This window comes from Kryptolebias marmoratus, linkage group LG9 (genome assembly GCF_001649575.2).
Source record: "Kryptolebias marmoratus isolate JLee-2015 linkage group LG9, ASM164957v2, whole genome shotgun sequence".
Taxonomy (NCBI): Eukaryota; Metazoa; Chordata; class Actinopteri; order Cyprinodontiformes; family Rivulidae; genus Kryptolebias; species Kryptolebias marmoratus.
In genome coordinates, this window is record NC_051438.1 from 21,270,509 (window position 1) to 21,295,285 (window position 24,777).

General features: G+C 41.2%; 1 protein-coding gene across 11 annotated transcripts in view; it reads left to right on the forward strand.

The window, feature by feature from the left end:
- map7d3 (MAP7 domain containing 3) overlaps positions 1-24,777 on the forward strand; it is a 27,644-nt gene continuing 2,867 nt past the window's right edge. Inside the window, exons 1-19 of one of the 11 annotated variants that reach the window (XM_037977562.1) lie at positions 1-178; positions 9,650-9,751; positions 10,058-10,138; positions 10,599-10,762; positions 10,950-11,061; positions 11,420-11,503; positions 12,725-12,832; positions 13,550-13,651; positions 14,050-14,148; positions 16,435-16,560; positions 18,192-18,331; positions 20,109-20,239; positions 20,329-20,549; positions 21,761-21,890; positions 22,228-22,513; positions 22,736-22,789; positions 22,866-22,935; positions 23,225-23,378; positions 24,417-24,709. In XM_037977562.1, the coding sequence (XP_037833490.1) occupies positions 16-178; positions 9,650-9,751; positions 10,058-10,138; positions 10,599-10,762; positions 10,950-11,061; positions 11,420-11,503; positions 12,725-12,832; positions 13,550-13,651; positions 14,050-14,148; positions 16,435-16,560; positions 18,192-18,331; positions 20,109-20,239; positions 20,329-20,549; positions 21,761-21,890; positions 22,228-22,513; positions 22,736-22,789; positions 22,866-22,935; positions 23,225-23,378; positions 24,417-24,709 (2,620 nt within the window). In that variant the 5' untranslated portion in view covers positions 1-15. Of the gene's footprint in view, positions 179-915; positions 1,038-9,649; positions 9,752-10,057; positions 10,139-10,598; positions 10,763-10,949; positions 11,062-11,419; positions 11,504-12,724; positions 12,833-13,549; positions 13,652-14,049; positions 14,149-16,434; positions 16,561-18,191; positions 18,332-20,108; positions 20,240-20,328; positions 20,550-21,760; positions 21,891-22,227; positions 22,514-22,735; positions 22,790-22,865; positions 22,936-23,224; positions 23,379-24,416; positions 24,710-24,777 lie in introns of those variants that run through there. The other 10 variants (XM_037977563.1, XM_017408310.3, XM_037977565.1 and 7 more) reach the window with 10 other exon arrangements.

The window sequence follows — 24,777 nt, forward strand, 5'->3', positions numbered from 1 at the left end:
TACAATGTAAAATGGATGAGCAGCCCTCTGGCTAAAGCATGTGAGAAGAAGCAGGACAGAGGATACAGTGTTGACGGTAAGAGAAAGAAACTCGAGCTCCGAGAAAATTTTATCATCCTCCCACAGTTTGCCATTTATTCATCTCTGGGTCTCCAGATTCTTCGGTGCATTAAATCTGGTAAGGCTTTTTAATTTTTCCATCACTGCTTTTCAAAGCAAAATATAGAATAGGCAACTGGTAAACAAGTTCTGTTAGGTTTTTCGGAAAGTTTCTAAACTTCACAAACTGTTTTTACATTGTAAAAAAAAAAGTATGATTTTAGTTCTTTTTCTATAAAAAATACTGCATCTGTTTTAATTAATGGCTCACAAACCGTATTGCTAAGTTGCAAACGCCTTTATATTGTGTAACTATTATTGTTATTTTTAATATATTTAGGGGGGAAAAACATAATGAACATTTGCCACTAGATGGCGCTGTTTGATGTGATTTTTCAACCCGCCAGCGTCGTTTCCGGCATTCATCTATTTTCCTAAGATCGTCTATTAAAAATGATGTACCAGTACGCACATTTATTGTTGCACTCCTTTTATTTAGCATTTCGTTCTTATGAGCGTAGAATAAAAAGATAACCAAACGTTGTTTTTTTACTTATAGTAGACCAAATAAACTTATAAAGAAATGAATATGCTTGTATTACAATTGCATCCTAAAACCTACTTTGAGCAGTTCGTAAAAATAAATGTATAGCATATAAGTACAATATTCTTTCTATTTAAATGTATATGATTCATGTGAGCTCATTATAGGTTCATACTAAAGTACTTTGAGAGCGTAAAGATCTTCTATTTTCAGAGTAAGAGTATTGTCAGAGTAAGACATCTTCGTTCGTTTAGCTTGTCTTTGGTGTCCACGTCCCCGTGGTGTCCGGAGTCATACCGGTGTCGCGCGCCGCTGCGTTCAGAGCTAGAGAAGGAAAACTTCGGAGAAATGGCGGAGGGTGCTACGACGCTCAAAGGCTTGCGAGCCCAAATGGGTAAGATAAAAAAAATCGCGGCCGTGTGTTTTTCCCGACCCGGTCGAGTCCAGCAGGGTGAGAAAGTAGTTCGTAGAGCTCGCGGACGGCCGTTTACCGGTTTTTCTTTTTCTTTTTTTTGAGCGGCAAGCTTTGACCGGCTAATGATGTTAGCTCGCTATCCGGTCACCTGCTTACAGCGGCGGCGGACAAATCTGCAACTTCTCCAGCAAAAGTTACTCTCCGGGGTGTCAAACCTAGCTTCTAGCTCCATTTATTTTAACTTTGGAAGTAGGTAAAAGCTAAACAAGCTAATGCCACTCACTGAAAGCGACGGGTTGGAGCTCAAAGCTTAGCTAAAGTTGCAGCGTTGTGTGTGTTTTCGGAGCCAACGACTCGCCTCTCTTTTTTTTTTCTTTCTAGCATTTCTTCAGTTTTAGTCGCATTCAGAGCTTTGGTGTTTCTGACACTGACTCTCAAGAGTCCCCGCAACTGCTGACAAAACTCCAATTCCGGATGCCCTGTCGAAGGGATCGCGGGTTGTGGCGTAATTTTTGCATTAAATTTGGAAGAGGTCCTGAGTTGTTGCTTACAGCGCGGACTATCAGATAACATGTCTCCAGACGCATCTACCGGCTCGTTTCCTGCTTCAGCCTCATCTGTGATCTTCTCCCCCCTCCTCCTCCTCTAGTCTCCTCTTTACTGCTTTTCAGTTCGTGCTTATTTTGTTGGCATATGGCATAACCCCCTCCACTTCCATGGGGTGGATAAATGCAACAAAGAGTGACCTGAATTTCAGATAAAGCTGCACTGTCAAACACACAACTTTGGCCTCTGGTTGGAGACACTGTTAGGCTTCTTCTTCTTCTTATATAAGATGTGCCTTATAGGTTAGACCAGCAGTCAAAAAAAGCTCTGTTAAGCAAAAAGACCCCCTGCCTTTTTGGACACAAGGTTCTGTCAGTGTGTTTATTTTGTTTCTTCTTGTGATGAACTGGGTCCATACAGACCTGGATGTTTATGGTTTGTGTCTGTGGGCATGAATGCAGGGTTTGTTATGGCTGGAGCAGCAGTTGGGGTGTGTTTCAGCGATTTAGGGTATGACGGAGTTCTCTGCATACCCAGTTTGGGTGTAGGCAGGTTTTTTTTTTTTAACTCCTGGGTCCTGCTTGCATGTGGACCATCTTCCTGTTTCCCCTCACTTTTCCAGTCGGCGTTTTTTAATCTGGGCCCGATGAACGCCCATTTCTGTGGCTTTATGAAAATATCCTCGCTAAGTTTGGAGTTGCACGCTTGGAATCCTGGCTCTATGAGGAATCAAGCGACGTCTCGAGCGAAAGTCTGACTGACCTCCAGTCGGCGTGGAGGACTGATGGTAACGAGATAATGTTAGGAATCCGGCTCATGTGCATCGTCTCGTCCACAAGAATGCGAGGCAGGAGAAAACTCTCCCCGCCGCTTTTCGACAGGGGATCACACACTCGCATCTCAAATGGCCTTCCCATCCACATCCCAGCTCGGCACGCGCTTTTAAGGAATTAAAAGTATGAGAAACATCCAAGAACCGAAGGAATCTGACCAGAGTGGAAAATGAACATCAAAATTCAGTTTGTAGGCTAATTTAGTTTTACTATTTTAGCATAAATGACCCATCACAGTCTCTTTGTAGCTTTTAAGTCTGCACACACACACCTACACACACCATTTGAATGGCAAATGATGCCGGTTTGTGTTCCGTCTAAACCTTTGTCACACAAACACCAGAGTAGCTGCGTTCTCAGACATTGTTGGTATATTTTACATTTCTTTTCTCATTCATCGTGCGTAGGTAATATTCAGAACTGATCTAGTTGTTTCGTTTAACTACTCCTTTGTCATCTAAAGCTCTTTTCTTTTCTTTTTTGGCGTTTAAATGCAATTAAACAGAAAATGCGCTGATATTTCTGCATCTCTGTTGTTTTTCAGCTAGAAAAACTGGTTTTGTACAATTTGTTTTTGTTGGCTACAATATCCTCTGATTTCATTCCAATTCAGAGACAGCCTTGCAATTATACAATAGTTATCAGTGCATTTTGATTATGGCTTTTTTTACATAAATAAACACCGATTTACTCATTTTAATGCCTAATAAAGAGTGCACATTAACATATGTCAAAAAACTTTATTAATCACAGGCTGCTGACCAACAATTAGCTTCGTTGCTAACTCATCATTGAAAATGCCATAAAAAAACTAACGCAGTTAGCATTGTGTTTATCGCTGGACTTTTATACACAAACCAAGCATCTCAGAGTCATCACTAAAGACAGTCATATTGTAATAACTTTAATTATTACTTACAGACATAAATTCTTCAGGGTTCAGAGAAGAAAAGAAGAAAATGATTTGAAAACGCACATCTTCACTGCAACATGTTTCTAATCCAGGAAGCTATGGTAACCCAATTGGGATACACAGCTGACTCCTAAAGTGGCGGCACAGATTAATCTTAACAAAGTCCAGTTTTGATATTTGAAAGTCGATTCAGGATCTTCCATGTCCGCGATGTGACGCATCTAAATGCAAATTATTAACTCTGCTGAGTTACAGACGACAACCAGGACCAGAAATAAATGCGAGATGCAAAAGACGGTTCTTTTATTTCATATACCAAACTCGAGGGACAAGATGTTTGGTTCTGCACTGTTGGTTCCAGACTGCTTTGGTTCTGTGGGTCGTATAAACAAAGTAATTACTGATGTCGTTGACAGTTTGTTCCTTGGCGTGAGGTTAATAGGGGACACACAATTTGCATTCAGTTGACTGCCATGATGTAATACTCAAAAAGTTGAGTTAGAATTGGAGTGGTCCTTACATGTTATGATATATTTGTAAATTTTTCAGTCGTGTGAATGCCCCAGTCTGTGTAGAAGAAATTGATACTTCTAGTTCAGTGGTGTCCTGAAAGGCCGCTGTCCTGCATGTTTTAGTTGTTTCCCTGGTTTGACACACCTGATTTGAATGACTGAAGCTGTTTGCATCCTCCATGAGAGGTCAGGAAGTCGGCTCTCAGTCACGTGGTTTGTTTTGCTCTCATAGCTTCTTCGTCCAGGCCCGGGTCGAACTGTTTCTCACAGGCGTTTGCTCCAAGCGTCGTGTGATTGGTCAAAAGTTGTTTATGAGGAAAAGCCGGAGTGGTTTTGCTTCTTTCTTCACAACTGTTCCAGCAAAACTTAGGAACCTCTGAACTATAAAAGACAGTCAGTTGAGGAAGAGCTTGTGGAAGGAGATATCAGTTATTGAACACGGAGGAGACCGCGGAGACACGGGCGGCTCTTCGTGGCCGTGGCGTCCTGCAGGAAGTTCACCTCGGCCGGGCAGCATCGGGACACGTTCCCTTCGTTTGCTCGTTATTGTTCACCGTCAAGTTTGCTAATGCCAAACGGCGTGTGCTGTCTGTCTGTTTAATTAACACGTCTGGTTGCAGTGAGGGAAACAAAAATCTGTACAGGGTTGAGAGGCCGGCGGGAAGAAACCCGTTTTAACGTCGTAGAAGGATGGAGGAGCTTCCTGGGAGTTCTGAGCCGAGCGTCTTGTGGACGATGAAAGGTGTGTGCGAGGAAACGAACGTCTCACGTCCACGTGACCGCGAACCGAATTCTTGACGTCTTATGCCGGAGCCTTAACAAGCTTCTGCAGAACTTGAAGACCTGCTGAGGAGCAGGAAAACATCTAAAACATGGAGGATGGTGTTCCTACAGGACCAGGGTTGGACACCAGTGCTGGAGGAAAGGACTCCCTGACACACTGGGATGTGTCATCATTATTCTGCTGGTTCTGCAAATAGCTAAGGCTTACCTTTGCATGAACAGGCTTTGATAATCCCATGGAAGATTAGTTAGATAAGTTAGTGTGTGTGTGTGTGTCTGTGTGTGTTGTGAGAGCATGCATCAGCAGAGGCATTTGACCTGAGATCTTAAAGAGGATAAGAATGAATGTAAATTACCAGTGGTTTAATTTCAGTCAAAAAGTCAGTCAAGATTATTTCACTTTTGATTTCACTGGTAGTTTAAAGCACACACTTTAAACTACAGTGCTAACTACACATGCTGCTTCTTTTATAGAAATTGACACACTTCCTGGGGTCTTAATGGAATGTTTGTGACTCACTTTGGTCAAATAACAAAGGGATTACCGTACTTAAGCACTCTTACATAGACTGTCTTCAGAGGCGTTTGTCTCGCAGATGAATTTTAGGGAATTTAATGAGACACTTAGCTTCTTTCCTGTCTCCTCACCCGTGGATCTTTTCTTTCAGAATAATATTTGTTCTCAAATTACTGTAATCTTTTGAAAGTAGCCTTATTACTCAGCTGGACAGTTCACAGCATCACACCGGCATTCAGCAAACTGTTGGAAAAACACAGTTTGTGATTCTCAGATACCTGTAGTTTTCCTGTCTGCAGTCCATTCATCGTTAGATGTTAATGATGCATCTTTTAGACACTATCACACTGTGGTTTATATTGTTTTGTTTCTCCAAACTCTGCATTGTATTTAAAACCCTGAGAAACTAAATGTGCAGCCAGATCACACATTTGCTTCACAAACTCTGAACTGCTTTTCTGTTATTAAAATGTCACTGTTGGTGTATTTTTCTATTTTCTTGCTGTATTAGGATGCTGCAATTAAGAAATGTTTGTTTTATGAGATAGTTTTGTAGGAATAATCAATGGCACATTAAAAGTTTGTGTTTCTTAACCTTCAGTTATGAGAGAAGAAAAAAATAATAATAAAAAAGGATTCTGTTTTCCTGTCAAATTATGAAACCTCACACAAAGTACTAATCAGTCATTATTAGTAGTTCATTTCTTTCAGGGGTGGATTATTTAACTTTTAAGGATAGTTTGCTTGTTATAAGATAGCAAAAAGCTGAAGCAAAGAGTTTGGACTTCCTTCTACTGGGGTGGAGGGAATGAAGCATAATTTAAAGTTGAGAGGAAGGTGAGGAGCTGGAGAAGTGCTCATTTTCTTTCCTGCATATCCAATTGTTTAAAACAAACTTATATTTTCTAAAGCAGGGTGCTAAAAAAGTGACAGATTTGTATTTTTTTGAACTGGTATTTCCTTCAGCTACACAAATGTGTACTCCTATGCACAGGCAAAGTGGTTTTCTCTTTTTTTATATATATTTTAAACATGGCTTCTTTAAGTCGTTCTGTCAGCATATCCTCCCTCTAATTGTGTTTGTTTGGATTTAAGTCCACCCACTTTGAGTTTTCAATGCCAAATGGTGGTCTGAACGTATATTTAGCAGGCCAGACACTTCCTGAGCAGCGAGTCATTTAGCTGCAGAAAGACTGGAGCTTGAAGAAGCAACAGAAAAAAGATCAACTGATCTAACTTTTGCTTTTTCTATTTTTTTTTGGTTCAGTCTTCCAATTGTGTATGTGACAGAAGATGTTTAAATGTGCCAATTGATTTCTGTAATAGCTGACTGGGGCAGTTTTGATGTGATGCAGACTGGCCTGTTTCCTGTTTGGGGTTTTGTTCGGGTCGTTATTAGCCCCCCATTGGTCTTCACCTTGCCATCATAACCCAGCCCCCCGGGGCCGAACTGTAATTAACTGATGACTTCTTTTGCTCCGCTTAGAAAGTTGTTTTTACTGTGTTTTTGCTCACCTCAAATTGCTAAAATCAATATCACAACAGCTGTATAATTCTATGGTGCCATATTCTGAAGACTGACTTTAGGCTAAACCACAGTACGTTAGAAAACTATTTGATGATAATAAGAAAATTGTGTGGAAGCAGCATATTTTCTGCTGCACACTGGAGCTCAAATATTTTCCTAGCGTCCCTCTTCTTAAGACATATTGACGCTGTTCAATTTAATACATTTAATCAGTCTGGAATCCAAATCAGCAGCTGTGTTAAAATTCCCTGTTTTTGTCTCTTATGTCTTAGCGAAGTTTGTCCAACCCAGCAGTGGTGATGTATGTTAATGTGTGCACGTCTCCATAGCGATGAGAGTGATGAGAGTGAGCTCCTCTCATTGGCTCTTTTCATTTCTAGGAGCACACCTGCCTCTCTTGAGTTCTGTTGGGGAAACAGTGTCTCTCCATCTCATGCAAGCTTTTTTTTTTAATCAACTCATGAATATAACAGCCTTGGGCCTTTATTACATCTTAATTTTCATACATTTAGCTCCTTATTCACTGGGCTTCTGAAATCCTGAAATTCTGTAAAATCTTGACTATCTAGTCGTGTTAACTTGGGTTTTTATAGTCAGCGATATGCATAAATAGTTTGCATTGTTGAAGTGAACATCTGCTACCTCTTCAACCTCTTCCTGTCAGCTTTTACTTCCCCCTACAAGACAAAAAAATTGAGTTTACTGAAGTAGAAAGTCTGCCCTATTATGATGCAGCTGAAATAGAGAATTTCAGTTGTAAGCTAAGCTGTTAATGTTGCTTTTTACAATTAAGTGCTTTTAGAAGGCTTTATAATATTTAAACACAATGCGATTTATGAAACTTACATCAGAATTATGCTACTTCATTGTAGCTGTAGCCAATATTATTGAACAAAGATGTGACCTTAGAAAGTCAAATACGATGTGACCTTTCATCTGCCAATATGTGTGTAAATGACATGACCTCAATTTTTTTTTGTGCTTTGTTTGTTGACATGACTGGAATATTTTGTTGAAATTAGTTTAGTTTTGTCCAAAAGTGGTATATGTTTGCTTCATATGTAACTTTGGCTCTTTTAACAGTGAAGCAAACTAATATACTGGGAAAATCCATCCTTTTTGGGGGCTTTCTGTCAGAATTTTTCTGGATATTCTGTATTGGGTTTCTTTGCCCTTGTCACCACAGCACATTTTGGGTTATGCTGTAAGCAAAGCATGAAAGTATTTGGTATTTGGTTTACCACTCGGTTTGGCATTGTCAAGTCATGCATGAGAGGCCTGCTATTCAGTTTGAGGGCTGGTAAAGGCAGTAGAGAGAGAATTGATTTTCATACAGACGGGCAGACTGCTTTGTACTTTGAGAAACCATTAGTAGCTGTGGTGTGCACGTAAAAGGAGAGGGGGTTGGTGGAGATTTGACAGACCGTGGATAATCAAGGGAGCAAATAATTTGTTTTGCTTTTGATAATAGTTAACATTCAGTCTTGTGCAGCCAGGAGGAGCTCCCTTTTGATAATGCCAGGGGAAACACTAGATAGTATTATTTATTAAGAAGGGAAGTACTAATTGGCAGCATATCAATGATTCTAATTAGGAACAGGAAACATGACACATAACTGAATATAGCTATCCTAGATTTAAACAAAACTATTTCAAAACTACTATTTAAGTTAAAGTAATAACACTGTTGTGCAAAGTAAAGTTTTTGTGTTGTATATCATATTTTTAAGCCAAGCGCGACATGCCTTTTTCCACTATGGGTGTTGTGTGGAATAACCAATGTAGGATGGGAGGTTGAAGTTGATTCTTCTGGCCAGAGGAGGTAGTCACAGAGCCTAGTAGGTGTGAAGTGGGATGTGTTGTCAAGGGTCTTAACCAACTTGATTTGTTCATAGGTGAATGACCAAAGATTGGTTAAAAGGAGCATTGCTCATGTTTATATTACGAAACCATAATGTAAGAGGGGCCAAAAGGCTTGAAAATTTAAAGGTTCAATCGATGGTACATATAGCTTTACATGTTTAACGGACAACAGTTTGTTCTTTTGTGTTTTTGAGAAAGTTTATAATGTTTCGTGGACTTTGATGAGTTCAATCTGATTCACATAGTGTCACAAATTGACAACATTTGAGGAAACACTTGGATGCAAAGCTACCTTAAAAATAATAGTGTCTGTGTAGGATTGCATTGGTTTTCATAATTAAGACAAAAGTGGAGTTTTATATTAGCAATTAAGAGAGTGGGAGCCTTTCAGAACATGTTTAAAAGTTTAAATCCATCCTGTGAGTATCTCAGTACTGTTGATTGGTTTGTTTTTTTTGTCAGCAGTTCCGTAATGCTGAATATACAGCAACAGGAGGGAGAGAAGCTCATGACAGATACAAGGGCTCAAAAAGCTTAATCATTTCCTCACCATTTCCTTCCTTTCTCCCTCGTTATTTCCTAAGCTTACTGTTCACGGTAATAGTTTCGCCTGAAAAAAGGTTTGTTTGAATTGAATTAAAAAGGGTAACCTACATGTTACCTTGGAAGCCTCTTTGTAACCCCTCTCTGGTCACCTCCTGCATGCTGATCAGCGCAGTGTGAATAATTATTGGAATAAATGTTAGCCATACATCAGGAAGTGTTCAGGGATTTGATTCAGAATATTCTTCCCACATCATCACATCCATCCAAGCTTGTCAGAAAAGAAGTATGTGCTTGGCAACAGGGTTTATAAAAGGGTGGGGATGCTTATGTCTGATGGCCTAATATTAGGATTGTTATGCTGCTTGAAATGTCTCTAAAATAGCCCTCTTCTGCTAGTGCACAGGAAGAAAAACCTGATTATCGCAGGTTTTGAATGCTCAAAACTACTGTTTTCTTGAGATTATTCAACATGTCTGCTTTATCAGACGCGGCACAGTGTGACTGTAGTTTTGTGTGTAACTTTTGGTCGTCTTTGTTTGGTTTTGTACAGCTGCAGCCGCGCAGGCACAAGCAGAGGAGCGGCGTAACTTGGCAGGGAACAGTCCAGGCCCTACAACGAACACATCAGCTAAACCTCAGGGGTGTAGGCCAGGTAAGCGACACCACACTTTGACACAAAAACAAAAAAACAGAGCCCTCTCACTCCTTTGTCTTCTGCAGTGTTAACATTTAGATGCAACCCAATCCACTTCCACCAGCCTCTTCGTGTGGCTTACTGCTGGTCATCATCTTATTCCTGTAACCGTTGACGCAGCTCATTTATGAGTCACATGCACACATCTGTCCACTTGATGCAAAGCCTTTGTAGCGCTCTCCTGCATTGTTCCTCTCCCTCTAATGATCTGCATTTTTGTGCATAGTTTTCCATTTAACCACATATACATCTGTACGTTTGCAGTGATTGACGGTGCCGCGCTTCGAGTAGACGACCGGCTGCGAGTAGCGAAAGAGAGGCGAGAGGAGGCAGATAGACAACAGGGTAAGAAAGCTTTTTGTTTAAAAATATTTTTGAGGCGCAATGAACTATTGATCAACTTTTAAAAATCCAGAAGAAAATGGATAAATTTTAAAAGTAGTTACAGCCTTATGCCAAAATAAGTTTTTGCTGTCCAGGGGTGGGCAATCCTGGTCCTCGAGGGCGACTATCCTGCATGTTTTACTTGTTTCCCTGCTCCAACATGCCTGATTCAGTGGTTAAATTACCTCTTCATGTTCTGCAGAAACCTGTTAATCACCCACTGATTCAAATCAGGTGTGTTGGAGCTGAGAAACAAGTAAAACATGCAGGATAGTGGCACTCGAGGACCAGGGTTGGCCACCCTTTGTTGTAGGCTCTTAATAACAAAATTATAGCAGTCCAATAAGAAGGCAGCTAACAAACTATTTTTCCCCTGCCTATATTCACCTTCCATGAATTCGCAATCTGTGTGTGTCGCCAGCCGTGCGAGAGTCTCAGATCATGGAGCGGGACCGCAAAGCTAAGCTGCAGGTGGAGCGCCAGTTGGAGGAACGTCACAAAAAGGTCGAGGAACAGCGACGGAAGGAGGAGCAGAAACGGTTGGCTGTGGAGGAGAAGAGGAAACAGAGAAACGAGGAAGAAAAGGTATTGACAACAGAGCCGGGAAACGCTTCAGAGCTTTCTCTGCTGATGCTCGGTTGTTAAAACTTAAATAATCTTCGGGTAAACTTTCCACTGTTCCCTTCCTGAATAAATCAAAGGGATGGTGGCAGAGTTGCACACACTGACAACCGCACTTCGATTTTTCCCCTTCTGCCTCTGTTTGCTGCAGGAACACTACGAGGCAGTGATGAGGCGAACATTGGAGCGGAGTCAGAGGCTGGAGCAGAGGCAGAAGAGATGGTCTTGGGGGGGACTGGCCGCAGATCAAGACGGACGAGCAGGTAGAGCTCGTTATCTGCTGTTTATGTTCGTTTTCAGTTTCAGTTACACCTTCCTGTTGATGTAGCACTCATACAGTGCACTTAGACCGCCTCGCTTTTTAAAAACAAGAAATAAAATTCACCAAGTATGTTCAGTCTCGTCCAAATGTGCACTAAAGGTTCAGTGTTCTCAACTATTTGGTAAAAAGAGTTATTGATGCTCAGGGCAGATACAGTCTAACTTGCCCCACTACACTTTGTGTTTTAGGCAGTAGCTGTCAAGTCAGAACTAATGACTACTGGCCAGATTTCACTGCTGTTTTTCTCTCCCCATCAACGTGTGTTTTTGCTCCTGCCTGAGAGCTGTTTTTTCCCACAGGAGATTCTGGTGCCAGCATCCCTTCTCCAGTAACTATAGTTGTCTCATCTGCCTCGTCAGAAAAGCCACAAAGGAGTGGACAAGGTTTTGTTTATTTGTTCATTAATGTCGCAGCACAGCACAGCATGGACTGGCACTGGCACCACAGATAGCCTGGTTCCCCTTTGCACCATCAATCCCCACCTGCTTTCTAACTGGCAGTTTTTTCCACTAACGTCTTTGCATATGAAGCTTTTGTTCTGAAAGTGTTTGGGTTTGGTTATTAGCTGAACATGTTGCTGTTGCTCCATCTACAGTGTTGAGTAGTGTTGGGCAAAATAATGAAATATATCAATTTAACTTTGCAATCAACACATATTTACTGTTGTTACTCAGGATGTTTACTTTTGTCTAAAAAATGGAATCTTCTACATGAGCAGTCAGCATACACTTAAAACTGTGAAGCTTTCTTAAACCACATATAAAGTCTCATAATACTTTTAATTTTCACATGAGCATATGCAGAGTATGTACAGTTAGGAACTTAAACATACAAAAACATTAGTAAAACACACAAAACTGTGATAGAACAAAATAGCCACAATACTTGTGTCTGCACTCTTTGGATCTAGTAAATACAATAGAAAACAAAACAAAACAAAGTTATATATATTTAGTTGCTAAGTCTATTTAAAATTCTGCCACAGAATGTCCTGAGTATATGTACAAGAAAAATACCAAGAAGAGTTTAATTAGTGAACAATCCGTTCAAACAGTGTTTACTCATACACCTTACATGCTGAAACATTTCTGTTCAATACGTGTTCAAAAACCCAAGTGCCTTTAAAACTTATTTCGTTTTAGGCAATTTAATCGATGTAAACAGAACAATTCATTCTGAGACTAACTTTAGGTAACATTACCCAGCCCTACTGTCATGCACAGCCAGGTTACATTGGTGATTTAGTATTAAATCTATTGGAAATAAATAAATAAAAACTATTACTGTATTTGCTATTGACAGTGTAGTTTTGTTCATGCTTTTCTCTTTTGTGCAGTTTAACTCAAGCATGTGGTGTTTATACAGGAACAGTTGAATGTTACTTCAGTTTTTTTAATAATAACGTGATATAGAGAAGAAAAAGGATTTAAAATGTGTGCACGGGCTTCACTGTTGATGTAATTTTGCAGGGGTGAGTGCTTTATTTCTTTTACCTAAGTAGCTGAACTTCGTACTCCCTCGTCTGCACCTGAAATCCCGCTCCTGTTGGCTAGCTTCCTGTGTAAATCCCGCCTCCCTTGTCTGTTCTTCCTCTTTGCTTTTAGTTGACAAGCGCTCCACATCCACCACCAACCTGAAACAGCCATCTGAAGCTGGCATCAGCAAACGTTTGTCCTCCTCCTCTGCTGCACTCCTCAGATCACCTGACAAACGTAAGTCTCCTCTTTTCCCTCGCCTTCTCCTTCCCTCCCACCAGCCCTGCATTCAAAGTGCTGCTTTTTATCCCACATAGTGTACAGCAGACAGTTTTCATCAGGCATGTCCACCAATGTGTTTGTATGTGATTAATTGTGCATGGGAATATATGACTACCAATAGAGGAGATGGATTAAAGCCTTCTCGGTCAGTTTTAAGCCTAAAATGAACTTTGACCCCTGTCATATTCAGTGTTTGCCACACAGGCTCGTTGGTGCACAGAGTGATGGGTAAACATGCTTCAGTCTTTCTTGTTCCACGACTCTGCTGCATACATTTACTGTGTTTCTTATTAGGTACTGAACGAAATCTACTAAACAATTAAAGGTTGCACGCATTAAACAGCAATTTGTTAACAAAATGTTGTAGTTACTTTTCTTTTGCAATACTTACAAGCCAATAATTCACAATAAATATTTTAGATACAGAGAAAGGTATTTGGTTTTATGCTCAAGAATAAATTATAAACTCATTTAGGAGATTGATGTTTACATAGCTTCTATAGGTTACAAGTGCCTTTTGTCTATTTCACTTTTGATTCTTTTTTAGGGGGTTAATTGTGCACAGCTTTAATCTAAGATTGATGGGAGAGTCTATTCTAAGACATCGGAGGGACCAACTTCAAGATGCTGTTGTGTAATTTCATCAATGGGTGTTTCGTTGTCGTCTCTCAGGTGTTAAGCCAAGGAGTTCATCTTGTAACCGGTTGCCAAGCAATGGCATGGCTGCTCAGGCCAGTAAGGAAGATGGCAAAAAGCTTCAGGTGGAACAGACAGGTGCAGAAGATCACCCTCCCTTTTTCCATAATTTCTTCTCATGTTAAAGACAACACATTTCTCAACAGAAACAGTGCTCCATTAGATTTTCAGCTCTGTCAACAAGTTAGCTTCCTGCTTGGTGTTTTACAAACACTTTCAGCTGTTAAAAGAAACAAAGTAGGAAATTCTGGTTTAGTGGGAACACAGCAGTTTGATCAGATGGGACAAAAAAAAAGCGTGTCTGTGTATTCAGGCATTATTTGTTTAAACAAGGGCATCAGCTGCTGTTAGTTCTGGCCTGGTGACTTGCACAAGGCCAAATAAAGTGCACATGACGTGCAAACTCTTTCTCGGGCTTTTCCTTGTCGACTCCCTCCAGCTCCTGTTCAGCTGTAACTCCACTCTCATGTCTGTAGGCCTTTCTGTGAAGAAGAGAAGTTCCTCCCTCACACGAGTAAGTGTGGGCCGAGCGCAGACCCCTGCCAAGCCTGATAAGGGGACGACGGATGATCAAGGTGGCTAGCATGTTAAAGTCAGCACGCATTGCTCAGGCCTCTGTCTTTTAAGTAACAAGCATGCAGCTTTCATGGCTTCCTCATTCTGGACACAGTGGTACTTCGGGAGTCCTGAAGAATACTTTCTGCAACTAAGGCTACGTTCACACTGCAGGTCTAAATGCTCAGTTCTGATTTTTTGCTCAAATCTGATTTATTTGCGTGACCGTTCACATCACATTTTTAATGCGACCTCCATCGGACTCCAGTGTGAACAGTCTCCAGTTCCTGAAATGAGCCGCATGCGCAGAAGAAGATATGACGTCACGCTCCGCACGCTAAGTTTACAGAAGTAAATATGGACGCTGTGAGTGTTAACGTGTGCGTATTGATTCTGAAGCTGCCGTCCAAATCGTGGCCAATTGTGCATCCAAATGGTAAAAGATAAAAGAAGACTGAGAATAAAAAGAGCCTATATGTTAATGATGACCTTTTTTTGGAGCAGAGGTTTGTGTGGATGCAGAGTTGGAGCCCAGAGAGCTGGGACTTTAACGTGAGGTTCATCCATCCTGTCATTCGATGTAAAAGTCGGTTGAAACGTGACATGAATGTTCACACTGCGGTCCCTTTGAAAAACATTGGATATGTATCCGATTCAGTACCACATACGGAAAAGACCTGGGTCTGAAAACAAATTGGACTTGTCACGTTCTCACTGCCATGAAAACATCGATATGTTTCGCATTTGCCTGCAGTATAAACGTAGCCTAAGACCTTTTGAAGAAATGCTTATTTATCTCATATAACTCTCATGGAGCTCATTTTTTTCCCTTTAACTTCCTTTTGTTATAAATGTCTTAATTCATTGTAAGTTTGACCCCCAATTTGTTCTAATTGAAAGCTCAAAAACTACTTCTCAGCATTCTTATTTAACTGTGATCTGCTGGAAAATAATAACTTGCATAAAAATGCATAACTTTCTTGCTCTCCTAACCTAGCAGGTCCAGCTCTGTGCCACGTTTCTCGCTAACAATTGATTTTCTTTTTTTTTTTAACCTTTTTTCTGTTTTTTTTTTGTCTGAAGCATTAACACAGGAGCGAATTTGTTGTGCACTGTCTCCTCTAACAAATCTCATTGTTCGGTTGTCTCAAACTGTCGGTTGTCTTCTCCCTCCAAGATGGCGTCACAGCTGCATACAACTTGCTCTTGCTTCAGTTTGGTGTGTGTCAGTGCCACTCGCAGAAACCAGAGTGCACAGGAATTGTCGACAGCATTGTATCAAAGTCTCTGTGTTACCATTTGTTTGTTCTTCAGCCTAATCACCCATTTTGTGCCAAAGAATAATGATAATATCCCTGTCTTGTGCAAATGCGTTTTCTGTGTAGTTAACTTGTACCACAACACAACACCCATTACTGATATTAATAACATAAAGCTTATTAATGTCTTTTTTTCTTTTCTTTTTTTAATTTAGCCATGTCCCAAGGTAGAAACGGGCTAAATACTGACATTTTTACTCAGATCAAAGATAACAAAATGCTGCCAAGCTGTCAGCAATTAACAAAAATCGAGCCTGTCACCAGCAGATGTTGCCTCAGTAAAGGGCTACAAAAGAGCCCAAATCTGCATTCGCCCTTAAAGATTCAACCCATCTGCTCTAAAAGTTCTCACCTAGTGTGGTTTATCCTCTGTAGTTTGGTGGCAAAAACAACTTCAGTGGGAGAGGTTTTAGTTTCTTCATTTTGTAAAAGCAACAGCTCTTAATTTCTGCTGTAAAACTGATTGGCTCAGAAGTGATGAGTGTATTTGCCACCATCTTTGTCTCACAGAAATCGTTGTGCAGCAGAAGCTAAAGAACTTTTGCAGGATCACAGTCACTCACCCTGTCACTCGGGTCTGTTTCACTTCTCACACAACACTGTTCACCTGCTTTTCTTTGAAGGAACTAATGGTTTATTTTCCCTGTGGCTCAGAGAACCATTGATTTGTCCTCATTGTATGCGTTGACTGCTGTTTTAATTCCTGTCAGTTCACAGACAATTTATCTCCATAGTTATCCATGGTGTCCTGTAATTGGCTGTCCCCTTTCGTTTAACATCACCGAAAACTGAAAGGATCACGGTTTATGAGGAATCCATGCATGATTACGGAGACATAACCTTTGGTTCTGTACATTGATTCTTTCCTGTTGAATCACATGGTGACCTTTCTTTTGTCTTTATTCCACATTCTTATCCAATCTTTCCTTCTTGGCCCCCTTTCGTTCTCCTTTTTGCTGTCTTTTTGGGGATTTTTCGGCCGTGTAGCCCACCGGCCACCGGCAAGTGCTGTGGATGAAGGGGTCCTTAGTCGCCTCCTCACCCCCACCCAGGCCTCACTAGCTAGGAGCAAGAGCGCCGCCGCCCTGTCCGCTGATGGAACAGATGCATCAGGTAACCTCCGCTCGGGAGATCCTGACGGAGAGGAGGGATGGCTAAACACAAATCCCTGCCCTGCTCAGTCACTCCAAGTATTGCTTCTCTAGATAAATTCATCCCATTGCCATGCTGTAAACCGTCGTGCTTTAGGAAGAATTCATTATGGCCTCGGTGGTGGTGGTGGTGGAATTGCACAAATATGTTTACTCTTAGTAATCAGCTGTTTATTACATATCCATATGTCATTACTTGCTGTAAATTAGACTCGTGTTATAACGGAGTTGGTAAATATTTAGATAAACGCTGTTCCAGCTCACAGATCTTTAAACAATTGGCTGTTTGTTGAGCCGAGCAGTCCAGGAGACGTTGCTGCGGGCATTTCTCTCCATCTGAGGAGCCTCATGGTCCATGCTGAGAGATTTACTCTAAGCTGCTTACCTACTGGTTCTTTTTGCATTGGAATGAGACTGTTCCGCTGCGGAGAACGTGTTCTAGTTGTTAAACATTTCTCCTGACTCTGTGCGCCTGTAAGATAAAACTAATCTGATGCTGATATTATAGAGTCATGTAAGCTTCAAAGCGTCAGTGGATGACTTTTCATATTAAATATTATGTTGAGAGTTAAAGGTTACATAAATTAGCAACGCATTGTTTTTTAAAGAAGCACTGACTCACTTTAGAGCTGCTGTGTTAGTTTTTTTTTCCAGTGTTAGTTTTAGGTTATAATGTTTATCGACAGGCCATTATGAATCCATTAACAGCTATAGATCCTCTGCTAAGTATAGCCTCGGCTGAAACATGACTCATCCACCGATGCTTGTGGCAGGATCCGTTTCTCAGTCATCGCTGCAGCTCACTGCACAGTCAGAATGAATTACAGATCACGTTTGTTTAGCAGGAAGAGTAGTTCAGGTCTCTGGATTATGAAGGTTAATCCCTCAATCTGACACAGCAAGACGGAGGACAGCACTATTTCTTCTGCTACTTATTTACACAATAGCATGGCTACCACTTTTGTTCTTAAAAGTAGGAACACAAAATTTGTTTCTTCGTCCTACATGCACATAAATCTCAGCTGGTTTTCTGCCTATTTTGAAATAGTTGCATAATAATGGCAGGAAGTGCTAAAGGACCCATATTACAATCTTTTTTTTAGTGTAATGAAAAACGAGAAGTGACACATTATGTGTTCAGTGTACTAATACATCATTGTGCTGTAATATGTGTGTTCAGTGTTGGTGTTGGTGGTTTTATGTTCAGATTTATGTTGTGTGCAGAAAAAGCTGTTTTTGTTTTGTTTTTTTATATAAGATTGTGGCTTTCTGCTCATATATCCCATTTATTTCCTGCTAAGTCAAAGCTTTTAGAAGTCAACCTTCCTGCATAAAGTGCTATATCTAACAAAGTGCTTTTTGTGTGCTCTCCCTCCCCTCTCACAAAAACACTCTTCTGCATTTGTTTCCCGCCATCATCTACCCCCTCCCTCCCTTTTCTCTCCTACTCTCCCTTTTGTTTTTTTGTTTTTTATCGATCCTTTTCGTCCTCCCCTTCGCTTCTTGCTGCTTTGCTGCCCACCTCGGCCGTTTCTCAATCCTCCCGCTGGTTGTGCTACCCCCCGGCCCTGCGATGACTGTGTCCTTTACCAGAGTATCACCTGTGTCCTCGTTCAGCCTTTGCCAGCCCCCTGCACCCGCCAAGGGGACCCGTGCGCAGCCGCAGCACTGACCGCCAGAAAGGCGCCATGACGACGTCCAAGTCAGCCAGCGAAGCCCTCGACCCTTCCCTGGTGAGAGGTCTTCTTAAACTTAATGTTGCTAACACTACTATTCAACAAAGAAATGTAAATTATATCTGTCTGTAGATTAGTTTGTGTTTCCTGATGGATGCTAGATCTAATCTCAGCTGCATTCAAAATAGAGAGGGATTAATTTAAGGTAGTCATGGGAATCTGTTCACATATAATATACCTTTGGAAATTCACGTGAAAAAGAAATATTTGATATTTTATCAAATTACTTCTTTAACAGGAACCATTAGCTTTTATTTCTACTGGAGACCCCATGTTTTGGTAGCTATAGCTTTTTCAGAAGCTGCTGTTGTTTTATCACGTTTGCTTTGTCACAACAAGAGCTTGTTGTTGTTGTTTTAACATTGAAATGAGAGAGGGAACAAATGTGGGGCAGTCTCTGATTTATATGCACGTATCTGACTACATTTGCCTGTCAAAGTACTTCTGCGGGGATGCTAACCATAGGGAAATGTAGCTCCTCCTGCTGTTCTTTGAACGTTTCAGGTCACTCACGTTAAATTTGTTTTCACGTCGGGAGAAAGTTGTGTTTCTGCTTCACACGAGTCTGTCTCCGGGTTCGTAGTTGGTGGCCTGTAGTGCCTGGCTCCTTCTCATAATCTGCTCCTCCTCATCCTCCTCCGGGGTTGTGAAGGGCTTCATTGTAATCGCGTGAGACAAAGGGATCCACAGTGGCCTGATTCTGGACTGATGAGGCCATGCAAAGCAGACCCACCCTGACTTAGCCTGATATCTGCCTTTGACTTTTCTCATCACTTTCTGTCTTTTACGTTTTACTGGAAGATAATAAGAATCCACAACACCATGCATAACACCTAAACATTAAGGAATTTACAGATTTCTGTTGTTTTACACCCTGCAGTTATTCAGTAGTTGTGAGACATTTTCGATGGATTTACACATCCTGAAGGGGTGACTCCCCTGTTGTTTTAATTTGATGATTGAAAAAACATGATGCATTTTATTTTATGACACTAAATGTTGTTTTAAAAAACATGAAGTGAATGTTGTTGCTATAAATTTACATTCAGCTAAAGCTGTTTTTGAGGTGTTGAAGTGTTATTTCAATCACTGCACTCCGTCAGATCTGTCTATGTACTCTTTATGTTCACCTACCTGAGCAGGAAATTATTGTTGCACCACATACAACTGTGGTTTCTCTTTATTGCTCCGTTTATTCTTGTTCTTTCAAAGAACTTATGATAATCAGGTCATATGTAAAAGGTTAAAACTCATAAAAACATCAACGTGATTTACCGTTCAGCGCAGAGGGCTTCGGGTGTGCAGTGTTTTATTTTTGTCCCTGTTTTAGAGTCACATGCGTCACCTCCCTGATGATGTTCGTCACTTTATTTACAATGCTAAATAAGGCACGGTGGTTTCAGAAGTGATGAGACATTAGCAGTGTATTATCTGCGTGATGCTTTTGTTTTCTAACACGAAGAACCAGTTCCTCATCAGGGCCTCAAGATTGAAAAATGTTTGTTTCTATTTTTGGCCTTTTTTTTTAATTTAAGCACAAAATACCCACAACTGATTTAAATACTCATAGGTGACTCTCTCAAGCAAATTAATTTGTTGAATAAATCATAAATTTTGAGAATTTATGATGTTTAAGCTTGTTTGATTATTGTTTTGACATAATTTAAGCTGATTTGCATGATTTTAAGATACAATGTTCCCTAAATGATCTTAAATTCAGGTATTTTCTTGCCTCTGTTTGTTGTGTTTCAAAAATAAATAAATACAATTACAGAAAGACAAGCAGTCACCATCACCTCGGGGGCAGCGTCCCTCCTCCCCATCCACCACCCCGTTACGCAACCGCTCACCTTCCCCAGCTCCCAATCCAAGTCCGAAACGGACCCCCTCTCCAGCAGCAAACAAGTAAGACTCCATATTTTACTTTTACGTTGTTAGAGAGGTTGAACAGACTGCAATCCAAAATTTATGACACTGAATATGTCCTCCAACAGGCAGAGTCCCAAGATGCGTCCTCCTTCACCAGGTGCGATGAAACAGCGTCCTCCGTCTCCCCAACCCACAGCAGCGAAGCCCCCGCCTATCCAGAAACCATCCCTCACTCCGACAGGACCCCCAACCCTGAGAAAGAGGGATTCCAAGTCCAAGGATCTAGGTCCAGTTCAGGCTGTGTCCCAGCAGTCCTCTGAGTCCACCAAGACCAAAGACAAAGATGGTGAGTTTGTGAGCAGTGGGAAGTACAAAAGGAATTATGTGACGCGATTTAAACTCTAAATATTAATCAGGCTCAACTACAGTGTTTGTTCTGGTTCATCCAGACACAGTTTTAGCAAATCAGCTGACCCTGCAAAACGAGCTGAAATCTTATACATCTCCACTGTGACTATCACGTTCAAACGTCCTTCTACTCTGACAGATTAAAGTAACATAATCGTTCTGTTATTATGCTTTGGCACATCTTGTTCATAGCAATTACCCGTGATTAATCAGGTCTCCCTTAATCTTCAGTGAACAATATATTGTTTCTACACAACGGCATCTTGCTACTCCTACCGTTCTGTAGTTATTCTCCACCTCTTCTATTAACACTAAATAGATCTTGTGCTAGCTGTAGTAAAACAAAGAAATAAGCTCTTTGATTCAACTCTCAGGGTTTTAAAATGACGTGTTTAAATTATAACAAATTGTTTAAATCTACAATAATTAGTAAATGTGCTTGATTTAAAAAAAGTGGTGCAGCTATTGAACAGTTTTTAACAATAAAACATGACATTACTAATCTCCCAGTGAGCTTCCAAAAGGAGATACTTTGGTCTGAAGACAGGCTGCTGATGCAGCCTTTCTATTAGACAGACTATAAATAATTAAAGTGAAATGTTTCTGTGTCTGTGTGTGTGTGTGTCGCACATTGACGTGGCGGCAGCAGCAGCTTTGGCTGCTATAAATCCGAGTGGAGTTGGAGATCCATTAAGTCCCAGCTGGAGTCACATCCTGTTATAGGTCTGGATTTATGGTTGCTTCTGCCACCCTGTGGAGAGAACTGTTTACTACAAGATGAGATCGTTTTTTGTGCCTGGGAAACGTTACGTGGACGCGCACACAAGCAAAATGATTATACACGAGGATCTTTGTGTATAACTGGGAGTGTTTTTGTTCAGTTTGTGGAAAAGTCAAACATGTAATATAAGTAGTATAAGAGGTGATCACGTGAAAGCTGAGAGACACTGCAGGAGCCTATTTTTTCCTGCTTTTGTTGTAACATCAAGCCTCCTTACCCCATCAGTTCCTCTCTCCTCTCAGTCTTTATTTGTTGTTGAGTAAAGGGGACAGATTCTGCACCCCGAGCCTGCGCAACATTGATAAACGGATGACAGGAGGTACTAAACTTATCTTCCATGTTGGCTTTTTTTTTTTTTTACCTGCCAGACTCAAAACCTACAACTGGCACAAACTCGGCCGCTGAGGCAGCCAAGATCCTGGCTGAGAACCGCAGACTGATGAGAGAGCAGAAGGAGCGAGAGGAGCAGCTCAGGATACAGAGAGAAGAAGAGGAGAGGTGAGATTATTGAAGCATTTAGGCGACTCTTTGTCTCCCCAAAGAATTGTGCTTTTTGTCATTTTTGCCATGTATACAATGCCGAAACGTCAGTCAGAACAAAGTATCAAGAACGCTGTTGATGTAAACGTTTCCACCAGTAGTTTTTGAAAAGTAATCACACAGCAAGAAATCAAAACTTAATCCAACAAATCACAGATGTTTGTCATTTATGTGCCTCAGAAGTTGAATTACATTTCTTTTCTTAAGCTGAGGAAGCATTTAGTCGACAAACATGACACGTTTTGTTTTTCTAAACCCGTTTTATTACAAAAGCTGCCTTTTTTTTAATCTTCAGACAACGAAAAGAGGAAGAGGAGCGTTTAGCAGAAGAGGCTCGAAAGAAGCGCCTGGAGGAGGAGAAGAGGCTGGCCGAGGAGAGAAGAGTTAAAGAAGAAGAAGACGCTCGCCTCGCGGAGGAGGAAAGAGTGAGGATGGCGGAGGAGGAAGCAAAACGGCAGGTCGAGCTCCAGAAGGAGCGAGAGGAGGCTGAGGCGAAGGCCCAGGAGGAGGCCGAGAGGGTCCGACAGGAACGGGACCGGATCATGCAGCAGAACCAGCAGGAGCGCATGGAAAGGAAAAAGGTAGAATGGATGATATGAAGAAGAGTCCTTTTTTATTTCTTTTTGTAATGTATTTGAGGCTCTTTTTTTAAAAAAATAAAACTACAACCGTTTCAAACTTTTATTTTACAGAAAAAATGTCTCTTTAGCTCAGTGTCATCTTGTAACAAACCTAGAATATTTAATATAAACCTGAGTGAAATGAAGCCTTTATTAAAAGGTCTGTTTCTTTCTGATTGTTAGAGAATCGATGAAATAATGAAGAGAACAAGAAAAGGGGACCAAAACGCCTTAAAGGTGAGCTCATCTTTAATCGGCTGATTTAATGCTTGTGCTGTTACGCTGACATCTCGGATCGTTTTCTCACGTGTAGAAAGATGATGATAAAGGTTCGGAGGAGAATGAAGATGACTGTGGGGACCAGATAATGGATGAAACCAAAAGTAGGTGTCTTCCTCCTTTCACGTTTATATCTGAAACTCATCACTGCCTTTAAAATTTTCAGTTTCTTCCCACATATGTTGTTTGTTTTTATTACACATAAATGGTTTGTTATAATTTGCTCACGACTTGATGATGTTGTTGGAAACATGATTAATGAGAGCAGATAGTCTGAATAAGACGTGGTTGCTCATAACCGCTCATTGGACAAGCCTTTTTTTATATTTTGTGTTGTTACTGGAGGGAAATGTTTATATGACCTGAGATTTTTCTTGTGTATTGTTGCTGTAGTGGAAACGGATGACGTTACCGTGGAGGATGACAAAGATCTGTCCTGTGGTGATCTCTTGATGAGCCGAGAAGAGCCTCTGGGCAGCGTGAACGGACAGTCAGAGACGGAGGACAAGGAGAATAATAATGGCACAGACGAGACTCAGGCAGAGAGGTATGAAGCCAACAAATACCGTCAGGTCTTCTGGCAAAAGTTTACTCCAAGGTGTGGAATAGGCCAGTGGACTGCATCTTTATCTCTGATTCTCAATGTGGTGAAAATGTCATTTTTCTACATTTTGATGCAATACATCCCTTCCAGTTCTTTTCACTTTCCCAGTTTACTTCCTCAAGGTTCAAAAAAAGCAGCAACTCTCCAGACTTCCATAAGAGTCTGCATCTATGGCAGGAAGTCGGATAGACAAAATAACAAATATGTTTAAAAAATATCGCTTTACAGTCCAAACAAATGTCTTGGAAAAACTCTTGGAACGCATTTATCAGAAGGCCTAATGGTTGTTTAGTTTGTGCTGCTGCTGAAGTGATGGAAGGCTGTGTGCGAAGTGTTGTACTTGTGGTTTAAACACGTCTCCGTGTGATTTACTGACGGAGGACACGCAGACACTCCAACCTGCTCCTACTGAGTTATTAGAGCTGCTCTTTTTCTGGAATTTAAAGCACATCCATCCATTAATCCATTTTCTTTTACCCGCTTCTCCATTTCGGGTGGCGGGGAGCTGGTGCCCATCCCCAGCAGTCTCTGTGTGAGAGGCAGGGGACACCCTGGACAGGTCGCAAGTCCATCGCTGGGACACATAGAGACAAACAACCATTCACTCTCTCACTCACACCTAGGGACAATTTAAGAGTTACCATTTAACCTAACATGCATGCTTTTGGTCTGTGGGAGGAAATTTGAAGCACATATCACATAAAACTGAATGTAGAAGGGTAAAATTAGCATTTTCAAAGGCCATTATTAGTATAACTATTAAGTATTTTTATCTTACTTTTGGTTGAAGAGTTCTCAGACCTTGGAAGGATCTGAGAACTGTCTGTTTAATATTTACTCCTCAGTGGGATTGATTAAGGAAAGCTAACACCAGGCTCCTTACTCCATTCATCACGGCTCTAACTGTTTTGCCTTACTTTCAGATGTTTGTCTCTCAGTTCTCATTAAGTGTCTCTTTACCCCTCCCTCCTCCCCCTGCAGCCCAGTCCCTAAAGGCCACCTTGTCGAGGACTCGAAGTTCCTGAACGAGCAGGACTCCACCAAGGCGGAGCTGGTCTCGAGTCTCAACGGGAAGTCAAACCAGTGGAGCTTCGAGGAGCTCATTGACGTTAACGGTCATTCCAAAACCCGGCCCCTCGTCGAGTCCGAGGACTGTAACCAGGTTTTAATCAACTGTGATGGGAGCGTAGATGGAACCAGGGTCACCTTCGAGGACAAGGGGACCCCCATCAACACCCTGCATTCCTCCAATCAACCCATAGAAGCCATGCCAGGTGAGGAATCTCATTCACCGCTCGGCTTCGTCTAATCCTACACCAAACTGTTACTCTTCTGTTTTGGT